At 56.5% G+C, this 18,542-nt stretch overlaps 1 protein-coding gene across 7 annotated transcripts in view; it reads left to right on the top strand.

Moving 5' to 3' along the window:
* BCOR (BCL6 corepressor) overlaps positions 1-18,542 on the top strand; it is a 73,057-nt gene that overhangs the window by 34,188 nt on the left and 20,327 nt on the right. For 5 of the 7 annotated variants that reach the window (XM_084515794.1, XM_084515792.1, XM_084515797.1 and 2 more), the window contains exons 2-6: positions 5,740-5,869; positions 7,307-7,385; positions 8,294-11,119; positions 11,823-11,876; positions 12,339-12,522. In XM_084515794.1, the coding sequence (XP_084371920.1) occupies positions 5,784-5,869; positions 7,307-7,385; positions 8,294-11,119; positions 11,823-11,876; positions 12,339-12,522 (3,229 nt within the window). In that variant the 5' untranslated portion in view covers positions 5,740-5,783. Of the gene's footprint in view, positions 1-1,476; positions 1,877-5,739; positions 5,870-7,306; positions 7,386-8,293; positions 11,120-11,822; positions 11,877-12,338; positions 12,523-18,542 lie in introns of those variants that run through there. The other 2 variants (XM_084515793.1, XM_084515795.1) reach the window with 2 other exon arrangements.

The raw sequence follows: 18,542 nt of genomic DNA, 5'->3' as shown, positions 1-18,542 counted from the left end.
GGCTCCGGGGCTCGCCGCGGGGCCACCGCTTTGCGGCTCCCCCCCCCCCCCCGGCGGGAGCGGCGCCGGGTGCGGGGGGAAACCCCCGGCCCTGCTGGAGCCCCCCCCACCCCCGGGTACCCCCGGGTCTCCTCGGCCTGCCTTCGGGGCTGGGGGGGCTTCGGGCACGCCGGGCAGAGGGGAATTGGGTGTCGGAGGGCCGGTGCGGGGCCGCCGGGGCGGGTGTTTCCCTCGGATCCCCGGGAAATCCTCGGTGCGGCGACGCCTCCAAGTTGGGTACCAGCCGCCTCGCCTCCCCCCGGGGGTGCGGGAGGGCTGGGGGGGGCTTTGCAGCCCCGTGTCGAACCCCCCCCCGGCGTGCTCTGACCCCTTCCACCCCGCGTTTGTCCCGTCCCCTTCAGGTGCTGGCGCTGCCTGTGCCCGGGGCAAGCCCGGGCCCCCGGGGCCGCCCCCACGGAGCAGCAGCCCCGGCGGGGGCTTTCCCCAGGGCTTCCCGGCGGGCAGCGCCCCGTGGGCTCCGGGCAGGGTTATTTGAAGGCTCGCCAGCCATTTTAACTTTCCCTTATTGGCCTCCTCCCCCGCCCCCTTCCCAGTTCCTAGGCTTATCATTAATTGAAAACTTTTTTTTTTTTTTTTTTTCTTTCTCCTTCTTCTCCTTTCCCTCCTCCCTTCCCTTTTTGGCTGCAGCCGGCGCTGAGAGCAAGGCAATGATTCGCCTCGCAGCATATGGGAAAGGGGGAAAGCGCTGCTGCCGCTACGGCACAGCGACGGGGCTGTGCAGGGGCCAAGGCGTGACAGACGGCGCGGGGGGGGGGGGGGGGAGCCGGGGAAAGAGAGGGGGGGGACCCGCAGCCCCCCCGACAGCATCGGGCGGGGGAGGAGAAGGAAAAATCGGGGGGAGATGGAAAAAAGGGGGGGGGATCTCCGCCGGGCGCTGCGCTGCGCAGCGGCCCCCCCGCGGCCGTGCCCCCCGTCGGGGGAAAGGCGAGGGGGGGGAGCCCCGGCGGCTGGGAGCGGAGCGGCGGCCCCGGCTGCCCCCGGCTGGCTCCGCAGCGCTGTGTTTACACGGCAGAAAGTCCCGGTCGCCGTCCCACACGTGATGGGGATGTGGGGGGGAGCCGCCGGGAGCGGGGGGGCTGCGGCAGGAGCCTTAAAATAGCCGCCGACCCCCTTGCGCTCGCCTGCGCGCTGCCGAGAAGCGAAGCGCAGCAGCGTGGCGCATGACTCAAGATGTATTTTAAATCGGTTTAGCGATCTCGCTGGCGCATTGTGCTTAGCTTTATGGTTAAATGAAATGCCACACGTCCCGGGTAAAGGTCAAACTTCTTCTCTAATCCGCGGATCCGAGCGGCGGCTACTTAGGCTGCAGCTTCCTCCTCTGGTTTACAAAACGTGTCACTAGCGGTGATGCCGTGTGGAGATTGCAGAAAATAACCCGCGGTATTTTTTTTTTTTTTGGTGTAAAAAAAAAAAAAAAGCGCAGCCACCCCTCTAGTTTAAACGCTGGTCTAATATTAGATGGCTGGCTGTTGCCAGAGCTTTATACGGCGCGTTGTAAACGGCGCAGTAACACGGTGGCTTTAAAGTCTCCTTTCGAGCGGGTGGCACAGGTCGTTGTTTTTATAACTCGTAAATATGTAAGTCGGAGGTACAAGATAAACGAGGGAGCTGCACACATTCATAAGCAGCTGCCCGCATTTAAGCTTATAAATACCGCGCAAGCGCTGCCCTTTAAATCAAGCTCCAGATGAGCGGGCTGAGGGCTAATCGAAGTCGATTGCTACGAGTCCCCGATTGCTTTTCACTCCCTCTCGCAGGGATTTTCACAAATCTAGAAATGATCCTTTCAGTGGCCTGGAACCAAGCGGCGGCGGCGGTAGGCAGGAGGGGGGGGGGGGGAGAGAAAGAAAGAGGGGGGGCCCGGCCCCGAGCTGGGTAATTTATTGCATTGTTTTTAATTTCCGAAAGGCCGCCTTGTTTGCTTAAGCGCCTGCCGGTGCCACCGGCGCGCTCGCTCGGCGGCTCGCAGCCGAGCTCCAACCTCCCCCCCTCCTCCCTTTTTGCTCTGTCCTCCCCCCCCCCGCCTTCCTCCTCCTCCTCCCCGACGGCTGCCGAGGGCTCTCTGTGGCTTGTGCAAGTGGAAACTGGCGGGCTGCCAGGCGGAGCTCGGAGGTGGAAGGAGTAAAGGCGCCAAAAGGGAACTCGTGCGCCGCTGCACTTCTCCTCCCGCCCCGCTTCCTGGCTCGCTGCAGCCGCCGGCCCCGACGGGCTTCCTCCAGCAACCCCCCTAAATCCCCCCCCAGCCTCCCGCGGCCGGGTTTTCACCTCGTGTTGGGGAGGGGGGGGCGACAAGGGGCTGCCCCCCTCCCTAGTTATCCCCTAGGGCACGGGGCAGCTTCCTCCCCCCTCTCCCCTCCTCCTCCTCCTCCCCCTCCCCGCGGGCACCGGGCTTCTCTCGTCTCCACGCCAGGAGCGCGTTAACAAAACTTTGCTGCTGCTGGCGTCCATGGCTGCCAAAAGTCTGTTGACGTTGCGAGGGAGACCCGAAACGTTTCCCTTTTTTTTTTTTTTTTTTCTCTCCTTTTTTTTTTTTTTTTTTTTTAATCGGCTGCCCGAGCAGCGCCGTGTGCTGTGTGCCTGTGCCTGCCTCTCTGCGGCGCGGGGCGCTGGGTGTTCCCGGCTCGGCACGGCACAGCACGGCACAGCACGGCTCGGCACGGCTCGGCACGCCGCTCGGCAGCACGCCGGGAGGCAGGTTAGTGCTTGCAGGCGCTTTTCACAACTGGTTTCACACGGCGGCAGCGCTGCGGAACCGCGTGTGCCTTGCGTGCCTCGCTCCCCCCCCCTCCCCAGCCTCTCCTCCTCCTCCTCCTCCCCCTTCTCCCTCCGTGCCTCCTCCTCCTCCTCCCCACCCGGCCCCCCTCCCTCTCTCCCTCCGTGCATCACCGGCTATATTTAGCCGCAAATAGCTTTATCGGCCAGACACCTCCCGGAGGAAATGCCGGGCGCTCTCCGGCGGCCGAGCCCTGCTCCGAGCCGCGGGGGCGCCCGGGGGGCCGCGGGGCGCTCCTGAGCCCTGCAGGGGACACGGGGTAGAAGGAGGAGAGAGGGAAGAAGAAGAAGAGGAGGAGGAGAGGGGGGAGGAAGAAGAAGAAGGGCCGTGTCCTTGGCTTCCTCCGCCGCTGGTACCTTGCGCTGGAGCGCGCAGCTCAGCCTGCCGTCGGGGTTTCATAACGGGGCCGGCTGCGCCCGCCCCCGCGGAAGTGCGGTATAAATAGGAGCGTTTCCATCCTCCCCACGGCCCCCCCGCCGCCCCGAGGGCTGCCGGTGCCCCCGGGCACCCAGCGGAGCCCCCCTGGCACGCCACCGGTCCCGGAGGGTGGTGGCTGCTGTCCCCATCCCCTCGCCCCCAGAGGGACAGGCGACGGGAGGGAGGAGGAAAGGACCAGGGGTGTGCGAAGAGTTAAAAGTCTGTTGCTCGTTGCAATGAAATTATGGCTGGCAGTGGCGCCGCTGCTCGTTCAGCAGACCTCCACTTTTAAGCAGTTCACAAGAAGTTCATCAGGGCGGCGATTAGGAACGCGCACACGCGTGCACCCGGGGCCGTGCGCGCCCAGGGGGCGGCTTTTGGGGACGGGGGCTGGCAGCTTGGTGCCCAGAGGGCTTCGTGCCCACGCTTCTCCACGCCCTGCGTGGCTGTGCCAGAGGGATACGGGGCCTCTGGGTCACCCGCTGCACGCGGGGAGCCCATCGGTCCCCCACACGGCTTTGGCGGTTCATTATCTGCACATGTCAGGGGACGGATGGCTCTGGTTGAGGCACGGCGCCTTATCTCGGCGATACGTTTCCAGCAGGGAAAGCGGGACACCCCGAAAGCCAGCGGGGTGTGAGCCAGGCCTCCTGCGAGCCCGGCCTGCCGCGAGCCCGTGCCCATTGCTGGCAGCTGATGCAGCGCACGGGGCGGCTCCTAACCTTATGTAAAACCCTAAATCACTCTCGCCATGCTGCTGCTGCCTCTATTGAAAACATTACGAGCGGCGCATCTGGAAAACAGTAAATCTGTCCAGAAACCGTCTTTCCAGTGAAATAACTCCTTCTGAATGATAGCGCGGTATCTAATCTCCGCAGATTTTTGTTTCCTCGCAGCAATTTTTGTGGACTTCATTATGGAAAGCTAACCGTTCTGGAGAGAAGGAGGGTCAACACGCCGTTTCATTAATATACATTTGTTCCAGACGTGGAGTTTTGCACAAAAGGCCTCTCTAAGGGGAGAAGAAAGTGTTCGGGAACAAGGCTTTCCTGCCGTTTTAGTTCTTAAATCTCTCTGAACGTGTGTGAAGTATTGTGTTAAAGGCACAATCTGGGATTCTTCCCCATTAAATGCCAAAGCGATCATTTGCATATTCTGTAGCCTAACAAAGGAAATGAGTTTGCTGGGGAAGCATGTATGCTTTGGGAGACGTTATGCATTAAACTCCCAGTGGTCAATCACCCGTTACTGGCTTGTGTGTGTGTAAAAGGAGTATCATGCCTCCCGCTTAAAGGCTTCTATTTTTGTGAGAGAGGAAGAGCTGAGGGATATCCTGTGCATTAAAGGCTCCCCCTACTTATTAACCCAGCATTTAGCAGCAGGATGCAGGCTGAAGCTCAGTCAAAAGAAACGACTCAACCTCCAAAGAGCAATTAAAATCTTGCACTGGAATAAATCATGCGCCGCGATAATCCTGTTAATAAAACGCAGCTTGTCCTGACACTTCACTCATGCAGCAAACTAGAATTTAATGCGAGCGGAGGTGGCGTGAGGAGAGGTGGCGGGGAGGGAGAGGCATTCCCCTCCGCCGCTGGACGCGAAAATGCGGTTACCTTTCACCTGCCTCTCCCGCTGCACGCAGCGCCGATCCTCTTGGACTGCTAATACTTCTCCAGCGAGCCCGCTAATGATTTCTTTCCCTGGAGTGAGCAGGCGTCATTGAATTACTGAAAGCACTCGCAGCAGCAGCAGCAGCAGCAGCAGCTCCGATGCAGAAGCCACCAGGGCTTGGTGCTTAATCAAATCAAGGGGTGGGGAGCTCGCCAACCCACTTACTATTTTTAACCCCTTTCTCCAAGTTAGCCATGTGCAGACGCTCAAGGGGAGGTTTTTATTTGGCTCCCTTCCGCGGAAAGCGGCTCCTCGGTCTCGCTCCTCACGTGAACGCTTTCCCAGCCCTCGGCGCGGCTCACGCACACGGTGCGGGGCTGCTGCTCCTGCGACGCACATCCTGCTCCCCCGTGCTCCCAACGTGGGGATTTTGTCAGCCTGCCTGCCTGCCTGCGGGTGCTTTCCAACCTGCCCCCGGCGCCCAGGGGCTCCCCTGCCCTTTCGGCCCCTGTGAGGTGAACGTTTGGGTACCGGCGCGCACTTGGCCGGCTGAATCATTTCGTGTTCCAATTGAAGGCGGCGGAGAAAGTTTTATTTGTCGATAGCCTGGAATGATTCTTAATTTTCTGGATGCGCGCTGGGGAAAAGATCCATCTCCTCTGACCTATAAATGCCCTCAATTTGCTCCTTTATTGCAGGGTATCTCCCTTAGCGGTTAACGTAGGCAGCTCGCTCCCCGCACCAATCCTGCATTCATTATTAATTACCCGGAGGGAGGCTGGCTGCTCCGCTGTGATGTTTGCACTTCCTCCTAGACAAATCTGCTCAACTTTTTTTTTTTTTTTTCCCCTTTTCTTTTTTTTTTTTTTTTTTAATAGAATATAAAACCGTGAAGAAAAGCAGCGATTTTTAAGAAGACGTCATGCTTTCTGCAACTCCCCTGTATGGCAACGTTCATAGCTGGATGAGCAATGAGAGGGTCCGCATGTGTGGAATTAATGAAGACAGGTAAATATTTAAGCTGCTGGCGAGTTAAACCGCACCGTAATTCTGCAGCGTGCGGGTCTCGGAGTTCGTTCGCTTCCTTCCCCGGAGCTGGAGCAGGGAGCTGCCTCCTCGCATCGAGATCAGCCCGGCTCCAAGGGGGGAGGCGGGGAGAAACCAGCCGTGCCCGAGAGCGGTGGAGCAGCCGGTGATTTACTATTTAACAGGCAACCTGGGTCAGCGAAGCGGGGACGCCCTTTAAAGAGATTACTCCCCAAAGCAGCCTTTAAGCGCGCTTTTACAATTAATTTATTATTTCATATTTGTGAAGGGGAATTAAAGCCAGCGCTGCGCAGGCTCTCGCCGTGGCTCTGTGCGGCGGGGGGGGGGGCTCGGACGTGGCGCTCGGCGTTCTCCACCTTCAAACAAACAGCTTGGCCTGTGCAATAGGAACAGTGGCCTGTTCGTGGCCAAATATTGTTCCTTTGATGATCAAAATTACAGTTTTTAATAATTTTCAATGGGGTGATGCAGGCACTTGCAGTGCCCTCAGCACGGAGCTTCAGGTACGCCTTCAGTTCCCCGTGCCAATTTCGTGTGGTTTTAGTGTTTTTTCTGCCTTCCCTTTGAGCCTGTGTTCTCACCGGCGTGGGGAAAGGCTCCCAGAAGCCGGGGAAAGTTTTGGGGTTTTGCAGGGAAAACTCCTTGCAAACATAAACTGCAGGAAAGCAGCCAGACGTCTCGCTTGGCAGCCCTCACCTCTCCTCACGGTTTTTTAGGTACGGCTTTACGTGTCGCTGACGAGGCGAACACGTTGTCGTCGCGTTTCCGAGGGAGGCGATGGTGTGCCTTTAAGCGCTTGGAGTGAAAGGGGTTCTGTGGGGTAATGGTGAAACTTTCCTTCTGCCGCATGTCAGCAGTTTTTATCCCCGGAACTTGAGATTTGGCACTAAGGTATATTCTTTATCGGTGCTTGCCGTGATAACAAGTCCCAGCGCTGCAACACTGGTATGGCACAGATGTGCAGCTCCCTCTTTAGCATGGAGCAGCTGACGTTCGTGTGATACAAGTGTGTGTGTTTTAATTTTCTCCTTTGCAGCCTTTATGGGTGGTACGTGAAAAGGGCACGTTGAAAACGGTGTGTTTTCTCCTTGGAAAAGAAAAAAAGGCGGTGGGGGAGGGAGGGGGGGTCAAAATAGAAAAGCTTGACAATGATCCTGTGAGTTGGAAGAGGCTGCTCCGAGATGCGCTTAGCGTGGTCCTAGTTTCAAAGCCCTTTGTAGTTGTTTTCAAATGGTCCTCGCTTTGTGAAGCAGTCACCGTGCATTGGTACACGGCACGGTAAATACGGTGTCGCGTGGAACTTCCCTAGGGGAATCGGGGTATGGAGGTGACACAACCTCGTGCTGATAGGAGATGCATGGGATGTCTCCCGATAATCAGCTTCTGTTTTTGAAACAGGAAAATTCCAGTTAATGATGGCGATGCACCGAAAAGCAGACTGGAGTTGAGGGAGGAAAATCACCTGAATCACAGCGTGGTAAGAAACCGTAGCTTCGTGCTGAGCCTGCATCAGCGCCTGTCCTTCCCTCCCCACCTCCACCCGCGGGCGTTAGTGCATGTTGCCTTTGGAGAAGCGATTAAAATGCCTTTTTCTTGCAGTTTTATCCATGCTTGGGCACACGGGGGTTCTTTCTGGGAAGCGGTGACACGGGACTCTTTTGCTTATCTTGTTAGTCTCTCTGCTCTGACTTCGTGGTGTGCCTTGCTGTGTGACTTCACCGTCTTTCCCTCGCTCCGTCATGAGTAATGTCACGCAGCACACCACGACGTCTAACGAGAGGGTTTAATCCTCGAGCACATCGACATTTCAGCAAAGCTGGCAGTTTCCTCCTTCGAGTGTACGTGGGGAGCAGCGAGCGGAGAAGAAGCTCAGCGCTGTGCCGCTGAGTGACGGCAGATGTTCCTCTGTGCCACGTGCTCAGATGCCTTGCCTTGTGGATCAACCTTGCGGAGGAGGTCCTGGAGGAGGAGGAGGAGATGCTCTCCCTCCTTCTCTCTTGGCTCTCCCCCAAGCTCTGCTCTCCGTGCCCTCACCCTCTTGCTCCGTGGGGCTGGGGTCAAAGAGTTGGAGCCAGCTGGAGCAGTGCCACCGAGCGTCAGCTCTGGGCCACTTTTGGGTGTTTGGGCTACGGGTCCTCAAGCCTTTGGTTTTAGTTTTCAGATGTAGAGTGATCCTTATCTTTTTGTCTGCGGTGGTCTGTGTTGTTCTGCAGCTTCCTGTCCTCACGCTCTCCGGCGTGGCCAACTTTGTGCATGCTTTCCCAGCGAAACGTGTGTTTGTTTGCCTTGGTGGTGTTTCTCTTCAAAACGATGACGTGTGTCTGTAGTCTGAGCGGTAGCAGTTTCAGCAGAATGCGAAAGTAACCTATTTCTTGTTCTGTAAAGGTGGATGCAACTACAGCCCATCGCATTGACAGTCTCGCAGCTCTGAGTATGGACAGGTCTGGACTTATGCGAGAAGGACTCAGAGTCCCCAGTAGTATTGTCTATTCCAGCTTGTGCGGAATTGGCTCCGAAAAGTCGCGGGATGCTACGAGTTCTATAGCTGGTCTCGGATTTACTCCCGAAAGAAATCCAGAGATTCAGTTTAAGTCTAATCCCCCCGAAGCGGTAGAAAATGCGGCCGTCGCTGGAAAAGGCCCGAACGGCTTCAGCGCTATATACAAAACGCCACCTGGAATACAAAAAAACTCTGTCCCGACGGGAGAGACGCTGGGCTTGGACCGAGCCGCGAGCGACAAGCAGAGCCCCCTCGGTGTCAATGGTGCTAGCTACCTAAGGCTCCCCTGGGTGAATCCCTACATGGAGGGGGCGACACCCACCATATACCCTTTCCTTGACTCACCAAATAAGTATTCGTTGAACATGTACAAGGCATTGCTACCTCAGCAGTCCACTTACAGCTTACCGCAGCACCTGGCCTACTCGCCCGTGTGCACGAACGGTGAGCGCTTTTTGTACCTGCCTCCCTCCCACTACGTCGCCCCGCACATCCCCTCGTCGCTCGCCTCGCCCATGAGGATCTCGGCCGCCTCGGCCTCTCCGGCCATCCCGCCCTTGGTGCACTGCCCGGATAAGAGCTTGTCCTGGAAGATGGGGGTGAGCCCCGGCACCCCCGTCGAGGCGCACGCCTACCCGCACCTGCAGAACAGCAAACAGCCCCGCGTCCCCGCCGCCAAGACGGCGCCCACCGGCATGGCGCCCGACCCCGCGCTCCTGCTGCCCCACTCGCCGCGGCCGTCCCCGCGCCTCCCGCTGCCCGCCCAGGTCGGGGACGCCTACGCCGAGTTTCACAAACACTTCCCCAGCATCGCCACCTCGCCCTCCTCCTCGGTCGCGCTCCCCAAACCCTACCTGAACGTGAGCGCCGACTTCCCCCCGGCCCGGCTGCCCAACGGGAAGCTGCCCAAGGCTGGCGAGGCGGCCGAGGGTCCTGCCCAGGCGGCGCCGCACGTCAGGAAAGCCGGCCACGACCGCAAAGACAGCCGGTCGCCCCCGCTCCTGGAAAAGCAGGCTCCAACCAAAGACGTCACCGACAAGCCCCTGGACCTGTCGGCCAAGGTGGTCGACGCCGAGGCTGCCGGCAAAGCGGAGCACGTCAAAAAGATGCCGCCGACGGTGCTGGTGCACGGCCGGGCGGGTGGCGGCGCGCTGCTGCCGGGGGGCGATGCCCAGAAGGAGACCCTTTCCCCCGGGAACGGCTGCCCCATCTACCGGCCCGAAATCATCAGCACGGCGCCGTCCTCCTGGATCGTTCCAGGCCCCGGCCCCGGCGAGGAGAGCGGCAAAAGCGTCCCGCTGAAAAACAAGGCGCTGGACTGGGTGATCCCGCAGCAGCGGAGCTCCTCCTGCCCCAGGATGGGCGGCACGGAGGCGGTGGTCGGTAGCGTTGCGGGGACGGTGCCGACGGGGGGGCGGCCGGCCTCGGCCTCACCGGCTCCCAACGCCAACGCCGACTGCGCCAAGGCGGCCCGGGGCGGCGCGGAGAGCACGGCCTCCGTCATCCAGCACGTTGGGCAGCCCGTGGCCGCCTCGGCCAAGCACAGCAATAAGGTGGCCAAGTCCTGCGGCCAGGAAGCTAATTTCAAGGCCAGCGAGAGCGCCCTGGCCTCCAGCCCCATATTTCTGCCACCCAACGAGGCGTTTCGCTCCCCACCTCTGCCCTACCCCAGGAGTTACCTCCCGTACCCCGTCCCGGAGGGTCTGGCCATCAGCCCCCTGTCCCTGCACGGGAAGGGGCACGTCTACCCGCACCCGGTCCTGCTGCCCAACGGCAGCCTCTACCCCGGCCACCTGGCTCCCAAACCCGGCCTCCCCTACAGCCTCCCGGCCGGCCGGGGCGAGTTCATGACCTACCAAGACGCGCTGGGCATGGGGATGGTGCACCCCATGCTGCTGCAGCACTCGGCGCTGGAGATGAGCAAGGAGGAGAAGTCGGAGAGGAGGTCGAGGTCCCACGAGAGGGTGCGCTACGAGGACCCGGCGCTGCGCAGCAGGCTGCCCGAGCTGCTGGAGACTGGCGGGAAGATGCACTTCGAGGCAGCCGGCGACAAGAGCGTGAAGCTGCACCAGAGCTCCGGCCACGGCAAAAACGCTGCCAAGAGCGACAAGCACCTCTTCCCGGACCTGCTGCGAGATGAGCAGGATGCTAAAAGCGAAACGAATTTAACGAAAACCGGCTTCGCTGCTGAGAGCGGCAATCAGGCTAATGACCCTACGAAGCACAAGGTAGAACAGGCGTCTCAGCACAGAGATTTTATTGTGATGAGAGAGGAGTTTGGAAGGAATAACGATCTGCACGAAACCTATAATTTTAAGCAAGCCCAGGGTTCGGCCGTGTTCGGCTTGAGGAAGGAGGACTTACCTGCAAGCCAAAACAAAGAGAGGGTGGCCGTCCAGCCCGCGCCTGCCTTCCTGGAAGCTGCCCACGAGACCGATGGCCCGGCTCTGGCTTTCAGCAAAGTGCAGGACGACGCGAAGCAGTTCTGCATGGCAAGCACGCAGCCGAGCCTCGACACCAATCAGACCTATACCAAAGATGGAGCCGACGACGCGGACTCTGCGGATGGCAAAATACTGAAACCCAAGCCATCCAAACTGGCCAAGCGGATCGCAAACTCTGCCGGTTATGTAGGTGACCGCTTCAAGTGTGTGACGACCGAACTGTACGCAGATTCGAGTCAGCTCAGCCGGGAGCAGCGGGCGCTACAGGTGAGTCCCTGCGGCTTAACCACCGCGGCGCTTTTAAGTGATTTCTCGGCTGTAAGTCGCAGTCAAGTATTAAAGTTTGGCATAAGCAGCGCAGGTGGGGAAGCGTAGGGATTTTTTTTCTGCTAGGGCGTGCTCGTCAGGAACGGTTAAAAATAGCAAAAGAAGTCTGTTAATTAAAGCGAGGTTACGTAAAGAATAGTATGTATGGCTTTTATTGTATGCGTGCACGAGTAAGTGTTAAAGGGCTCTTAATAAGATCTGCTAGAAATGTTAATGTATGTATGAAATGTTTTTGCAGTTACGGAGGGGAGTCAAGCAGGAATGCATGCTATGCTAGCGCTAGCGGTGGCTGTAATTTCTCACTTGGCCTGCAGTGTCAGCCAGCAAAAGTGTATCCAGAAGTTCTGATTAGTATGCCAAACGTGACGTGTGATGGAGAGGAGTAGCAGCCATGTATTAGTGGGTCTTATGCAACGTTTTCACCAGGAGAATGTGTAGTAAAGAGTAGGAGCAGTGCTGAGGTTTGATGCTGAGGGATGGCAGACAGATACTGTGTAGGAATAGCCTTAAGGTATTTTACTTTTAATGAACAGATGAGTTAAGCCAAATTGTTTTGCATTGTTAAGAAAAGAAGTGGTTTGTGCTTATAAAAATGGATGAAATTATCTAAATGATCCATTGAGTGCCCATTTTAATTACATAGATGGAAGGATTACAAGAGGACAGTATTTTATGTCTACCTGCTGCTTACTGTGAGGTCAGTTCTTCAAATTTTTATTACTAGACTCTTACATAAACCTTTGAGTTAAATTTCATTTCCAAATACACAAAGGGAAGTTTGTGGGCCATGGTCGTCTTTATTCATTGTACAGTTTTGTGTTTTGTTCTTGTTTTGTTCTTGTTTTGTTTTTTTTTTCCTTTTTTTTTTTCCTTTTTGTTTTTGTCTCTTACCTCCAAAACGGAATGTTTTTGTTTTATATACAGTATGTACGTTTATATATATTTATATCCTTACATATGAAAGAATTGTGTGGCTATTTGCATATAGATGCTAGAATACTGTTTTACAAGCCAGGTAATTTAAACTCTTACGCTAAGCTGTCTCTCTCAAACATTGGTTTTGAGCAGATTTTTCTTTGGAAATACTTTCATATAAGGTAAGGTAAATGAAGTGGCTTTTATCGCAAGACTTTTTTTTTCATATCAATTCTCTTTCTAGCGTGCAATGATGCGCTTCTCAGAGTTGGAGATGAAAGAGAGAGAAGGCCAAACAGCTACCAAAGACTCAGAGGTCTGCAGATTCAGCCAGGCAGACTGGGAAAACTTGAAAGGAAACAGTGAAAAGAAGCCAAAGTCTGTCGCTCTGGAAGATGCCATTGCTGACCAAAATGACAATGACAGATGTAAGCGAGTTTCGATGGCTTTCTGAAGCGTGTGCGTGTGTCTGTGCCGCGGCAGCTCGCAGCAGCGCAGTGCGTGGAATAGTCTCCGTGTTCCTGTGGTGTTGCTGCTTCAGGTCGTGAACGTATGAGACCCCAAACCCCAGCCTCAATGTGCGTTGGTGGCACGGCCAGGGTAGAAGGGTGATGGGAGCAGGAACGTGCCGGGCTGGCTCAGCCATAAAAAAAAAACCTGTATAACTCCAACTGATACAAAACTTGTTTGCCTGGGTGACTTCTTGCAGTGGCTGGGGTTGCATGCGCCTGGTCGATGCAGTCCTTGGGGGCTGGAGGGGCTGGCTGCTCCCTCGAGGCTGCAGCAAGGTGTTGGGGCCGTGGAGGCAGCAGTCAGCAGCGCTGCCCCGAAAGCAAGGCAAATGTAAATAAGCAGCGTTAACTTTTTTACTGCATGCAGACGAAATCACTTTTTATTTGGGAACCGTTGGTAAGCATCTGGCTTCCATCAATTTCCAAATTGTTTTTCTTTTACCTAAATAATTAAGGGAAGGATCAGTTCCCCTGCTGCTGCGTCGTTGTTAACCACCCAGAAAAAAATAAAAAAATAAAAAAATGATGCCGAAAGCATTGCAAAACAAGAGGAAGCGCAGTGCAGGCTCCGCGGTGCGTGCGCCTGTGTGTGCATCTGCGGGTGTGCACGCGCTTGTGTAACTCGGTGGTTTACTCTGCTCTTCGGTAGGTGGAGATTCGCGAGCAGGGCCAGTAGGAGATTTTGTTCGGGCAATTTAATAACTTTGAATTATTGCTCTGGTCTTTGTTTAATGCTTTTGGCAGAGAGCATGCCGGTCAATCGGACTTGCTCGGCTGCTCACCTAAATCAAGTCACTGCGCTATCGCTGTCACTGCCGTAGCAGCCTGAACAGCAAGCGGCCTGGCCAGGCAGCAAGGGGAACTTTTAGTTGTTGGAGCGGAGCAGGTGCCGGGGTGGGGACGGGGAGGCTGAGCTCTCTGGGGAGCCAGATGGGTTTTCCCTTTACCACGGTGCCCTGGGGTGGCTCCAGGGAGGAAGACAACCCCGTGGTTAAGCTGAGAGCTCAGGGGCTGCTGCCCTGGTGATGCCCTGGGGTCCTGCTGCCAGCTTGCCCTGATGGCAGGGCCAGCCGGGTCCTGCGGGGTCGGGGATGTGCATAGGGACGGAGCGAGAGCTGGCACGTGGGGGGCACGTGGGGCATCCCCCTTGGGGGCTGGGGGAGGAAGGGGGGTGCAGCATCGCTGTCTGCTGAAACAGCCTCTCCTCTGCCGTCCTTGCGCGGGGCTGACGTTACGGGGTGTCCTTAAATTCATCACTTAGTGAGATCTCCGGCTGCGCTGGCTAAATGGTCTCGTCTAGGTCTGCTGGCTAAAATGTGTTTGAGATGAAAGCGTGTTCAGCCTTACGTTAGCTCGTTCCTCTCTGCTGCTAATGAGCTCTGAATTAACGTGATACTTCAGAGTCTGGCTGCATCTATAGACCCCCAAAATCCCAGCTCGGTTCTGCTGAGGGAGCTCCTCTTTTGCACGCTTGGCCGTGCAGCAGCCGGTACTTACAGGTACAGATTCAGCCCTCAGTAAAAGTTTTTTATCACGGTGTTTCACCTTCTGCCCCCGGGGACAGCAGCTGATAAATCAGGAGGCCGAGTTTCACGCCTCGGGATTGCCTCTGGTGCTCGGTGCCGGCGTGGCTCGGGCTGCCAGCGCTCCCGACACGTCTCCCAGCACGATGCTCACCCCTCTCTCCTTCGCTTATCACCAGCGGGAGCCACGGCCGCCAATCGTGGGAGAAACTCTATTTTCTTCCCGTTTCCTCCAATTTCTACCCACGCTGTTACGTTTGGCTTGAAAGCTCCCTAACTCCACGCAGCTCCCGGTCTGGAGCCTCTCCTGCTTCCCTCTCTGCCTCCCGCGAGCCATGGGGATGCCGAGGAGGTCCTCAACCCCGAGCAGAGCAGCGCACCCCGCGAGACCCCCGCCGGGACCACGTCACCTGCCTGGTGTCGGCGGGGAGGGAGGAGGAAAACCGCAACCGAAACTGTGATTGCCGGCTGCCTGCAGGGCTCCTCCGCTGCCGCGGCTGCGGCGCTGCCTCCTCGCCCGCGGCGCCAGATCGGGGCCGTGCCAGCTGCTCGCCCCCTCGGCTGCTCCGAAGCTGCCAGCACAACAACCAGGACGGGCTGAGTAAGGCAGGCAGGTGGTGCTCGCAGAGGCACCTGAGGGGATGCGGGCTGTTTCTTAAGCTCGCCCTGAGGCTCGATAATTTTCCCAGGTGTACAGCACACGAGCTGACTTTTTTTTTTTTTTTTTTTTTTTTTTCCAGCAACAAAAGCGATTTTGCGCAAGATCTGATTCCTTAAACTTTTCCTCCGACTGGGCAGCGCGTAGCTTTCCAGTGCTGTGAGCCTCCTTCAGCTTCATCGCGCTGTCCGGAGAGAGGTGGCAGCTTCGTGCCTGATTTAAGGGGGTGGCCGTGATGCCAGATTACCGAGAAATTTAAGCCAGGGGCTAAACTCGAGGTGTTTTAATTCTCTCCCATCTTGTTTAGGTTTTGCTGGGCATTATGAGAACAGCAGCGAAGCTGCTTTGTTGCCAAGGTGACTTGTAAATGTTGCTGAGGCAATGCTCGTACGGTGCATTTCCATAGCACAAACATGATAAATTATGGGATGCATATGTCATGAGTCAGAGAATTGTGCAGAGATCAAGTGATTTAAGCTATTGGCACGGACACGCGCATCAATAGGGGCATGTGACGGTCGCATGTCGGTACCAGCAGCGCTCTCGTAGCAGTATTGGAAATCATACTGAAGTGTGAAAGATTGAACACGTCCTGCGCGCCGCCAATTTCTTCCTCGGGGAGCCTAATTACCCGCTCGTCTAATTTTACAGCGGGGAGACGCTCCCCGTTTAATCCTTACCCAGGGAAGATAGGACCTGATGGGTTCAAAGCCTGATCTTGGGGCGTGAGGTCGCGAGGAAGAAGTTAAAGCAGTTTATAGGTGTGAAAGCGAAGGCTGCGATTTGCCAAAGCGCTCGCGGCTGATCTTCAGCATCGGAGCGAGCTGCCTGTTCACGTGGTAATCCACGTCTCTTTTTTTTTCTTGTTGTTGTTGGACTGTGAATATGCCTGAACAAACTCAAAGTCGGAGCAGTAAATATGTCCTTTGCCCTGGTCAGTCATTACCTTCCTTCGACGGGACATAGTGCAAAAAAAAAAGAGGGGAAAAAAAAAAGTCCACCCAAGGAGATGGCGGTTTGTTTGTTCAGGCAGAAGGAAACAAATCTGGAAAGTTCCCAAGCAGGGATGCTTTGAGGGGAAAAAAATAAAAATAAAAAAGCAAGACAAAATCAGCCATGTTTCCTCTGCCCCGTGGGACGCTCTGAATTCGATGCTGAAGGCGCCTTGCTGAATTTTTTAATCACGGTGTGATCTCGATACTGGGTAGTGGTTTTTAGCGTTCGGCTGGTCGTTAAGGTGCCGGGATGAATCAAGGGTGTCTTGCATAAGGGAGCGCCGTACGAGGTTGCTCCGGGGAAGAGGAAAAGCTGTTTATAGCTGCCATGTTATTTGAACAAAAGAATTGCAGCTTAAACGCTAAGATGTGTTTCCTTGTTTGCATTGCATGGGAGGCCCTGGTCTCCGCCAGCTGACCGCAACAGGAAGATGGAAAAACGAAGGACAGTTTGTGCGGGTGGTTGTGTTGGTTGTTTTTTTTTTTTTGGGGCTGCCTGTGTGTGTGTGTGACTGTTTGTCGCGAGGTCGCAGCCGGTGCGCCGAGGAAATAGGGCTTCGGGCAGGAACCGTAGGTGAAGAAGCCGCTGCTTAATTCTTGCTCGTCTGTAGTTTTGTAGGACGGCAAGAAATGGTTTGAGGTGTCGGTGCTGGTTCTCACAGCTGTGGTGAGAGTCGCGAGCGCTTGGGGGTTGAGGAAGGAACACGTGTAAGAGTTTAATCTCCTTACTCATCGAGGTGTGTTGCTATGAGAACTCCGCATTTATCCTATGTTTCGGGCTACCTCTTCGCTGTTTGAATAATGATGATACGAAAACCCAAAGCGTTCTGTTGTTGTTTTTCCTCCTGGGGCAGAGAAGAGGATGTTGTAGGTACACGGGGGTGGGGGACAGAAGCAAAAACAAATTCTTCTTGTCGAGGGCACAGGATAGGCTTCCTGCTGATGTTTCTCCCTTAATATGGGGCAGCATTGCGGCTGGTCCAGGTTGCTGGCAAAACACTTTGAGGGCAGAGTGGAGCCTGTGTGAGCAGAGCGTGTGCTCCTCTGCTGGTCTTGCTGGGGAGAGACCCCCAGGGAGACCCGTGGTGGAGGCAGGGCAGCGAGGACGCATCCTGCGTGGTGCCCCAGCCCCACAGCGTCCCTTCCCCGTAGCATCCTGCCCCCGTAGCATCTCAGCCCCATCGTCCCCCGCTGTGGCAGGCGGGTTATGCAATGGGGATTAGCGAGCCGAGCCGAGAGGTCGCTGGCTTCACGCTCTCACCCGCGGGAGCAGGAGCGGGTGCGCGCCGTCCTCCGCAGCCCGCGAGCAGCGCCGGCGGGGGAGAGCTGCCAGCCGGCGTCCCTGCCCTCCTTTTCATGTCTGCGGGCGGGCGGCGGGCTGCCTGGCCGTGCCAAGCCCTCCTCGAGTCGAAAAGGAATTAATCCGAAGCCGGTCGCCCTCGGTGGCGGCAGGCTGGAATTAGATTGCTGCTTCCTGCGAGCCTCGGAGATTAAGAGCATCCAAGCCCTCCTCGGGCTGCTGCTGCTGCTTCCTCTGACCCCGTGCAAGCTTCTCCGGGGGGCCGGTCGGGATGTGCCTGCCTTTTTTTAGGGGCAGGCAGCGCCGTGAGCAGGAGGGCTGCCCCAGCCTGGGGATGGCCAGCGGGAGCTGTGCTGTGGAGCTGCTGCCGGGGCCAGAGAGCTGAAATTATGATGTTCCCTTATGGCGAAAAATGTAAACCAAAATCTGATAGAGGCGTTTCTAACGGGATCCTTGAAAGGCACACTGCTCCGTAGTGTGAGCCACGGCTGGTGTGCTGCACAGCCACTCCCTGCCCCGTGCGCGAGCGCGGCGTGTTTCCAAATTCTGCCTGGCGCTGGGGGACGCAGGGTCACCAGATAGCAGCGTGGCCTGAAGGTCCTGATGCTCGCCTGGAGAAAGTCAGCTTCTGTTTGGATTTTTCTTGGCCAAATATCTTCCGCTGTTTTACGAAGCAGCCCTGCGGGCAGCTTCCCAAGCGGTGTAAAACGATGCTCTTGGGTCTTCCGGTGCCTGCAAACAGCTGGGTGGTACTCGGAGCCTTTTCCAAGTTGTGGTGAAGAAAAATATCATCAGAGAGTTTTTTTTTTCTTTTTTTTTTTTTTTCTTTCCCTGCCTGCCCTTTCTGACAGCAGGCATTTCAAGGGTGGTGGTGAAACCAGTAGGAAGGTGCTCTCCAGATCTGATGGGGTGTGCTTGGGCTGCACCCCAGGGTGCCCTGGGGAGGTGTGGTGGGGCTGGGACCTGATGGGAGGGCAGAGGGGCTGGGAAGGGGGGCAGCCCCCACCTGGCGAGGGGGAAGAGCAGAAGCTGGAGGCAGGCTGTGAGGAGGAGGAGGCTGGGGAGGCTCGGGGGGAGGAAGGAGATGTCTGCACGGCTGGGGATGGGCGTGAGTCCAGCTGGGAACCGGCAGATGTATGAACGGGAAGGGAAGTGAGGAGGAAGGGCGAAGAGGAAGAGGGACTGTGAGCTGCCAGGACGCAGGAGGGAGAGTAGAGGCAAACAGCAGCAGGCGTGCATGGAGAAAATACAGTTTTTAGCCATGAGGGCTAAATAGAAAGCTGATGAGCAGCCACACACTCTGTACCGCCTCTGCCTACTCATTTGGTTAAGCCAAAGAAAGACTACCCATTCAAGATGATGATGAAGTGCCATTTTAAGTCAAGCATCCATTTAAAATCACTTGAGCTGTCCCTAACTTTGGGGGAAGAGAGCTGGGGGGGGAGGTGAAGGCACAGCAA

The sequence above is a fragment of the Aythya ferina genome (genome assembly GCF_964211825.1).
Source record: "Aythya ferina genome assembly, chromosome: 1".
Classification (NCBI taxonomy): Eukaryota; Metazoa; Chordata; class Aves; order Anseriformes; family Anatidae; genus Aythya; species Aythya ferina.
Note: the sequence above shows the minus strand (reverse complement) of the source record. Positions and strands in the feature narration are given on the sequence as shown.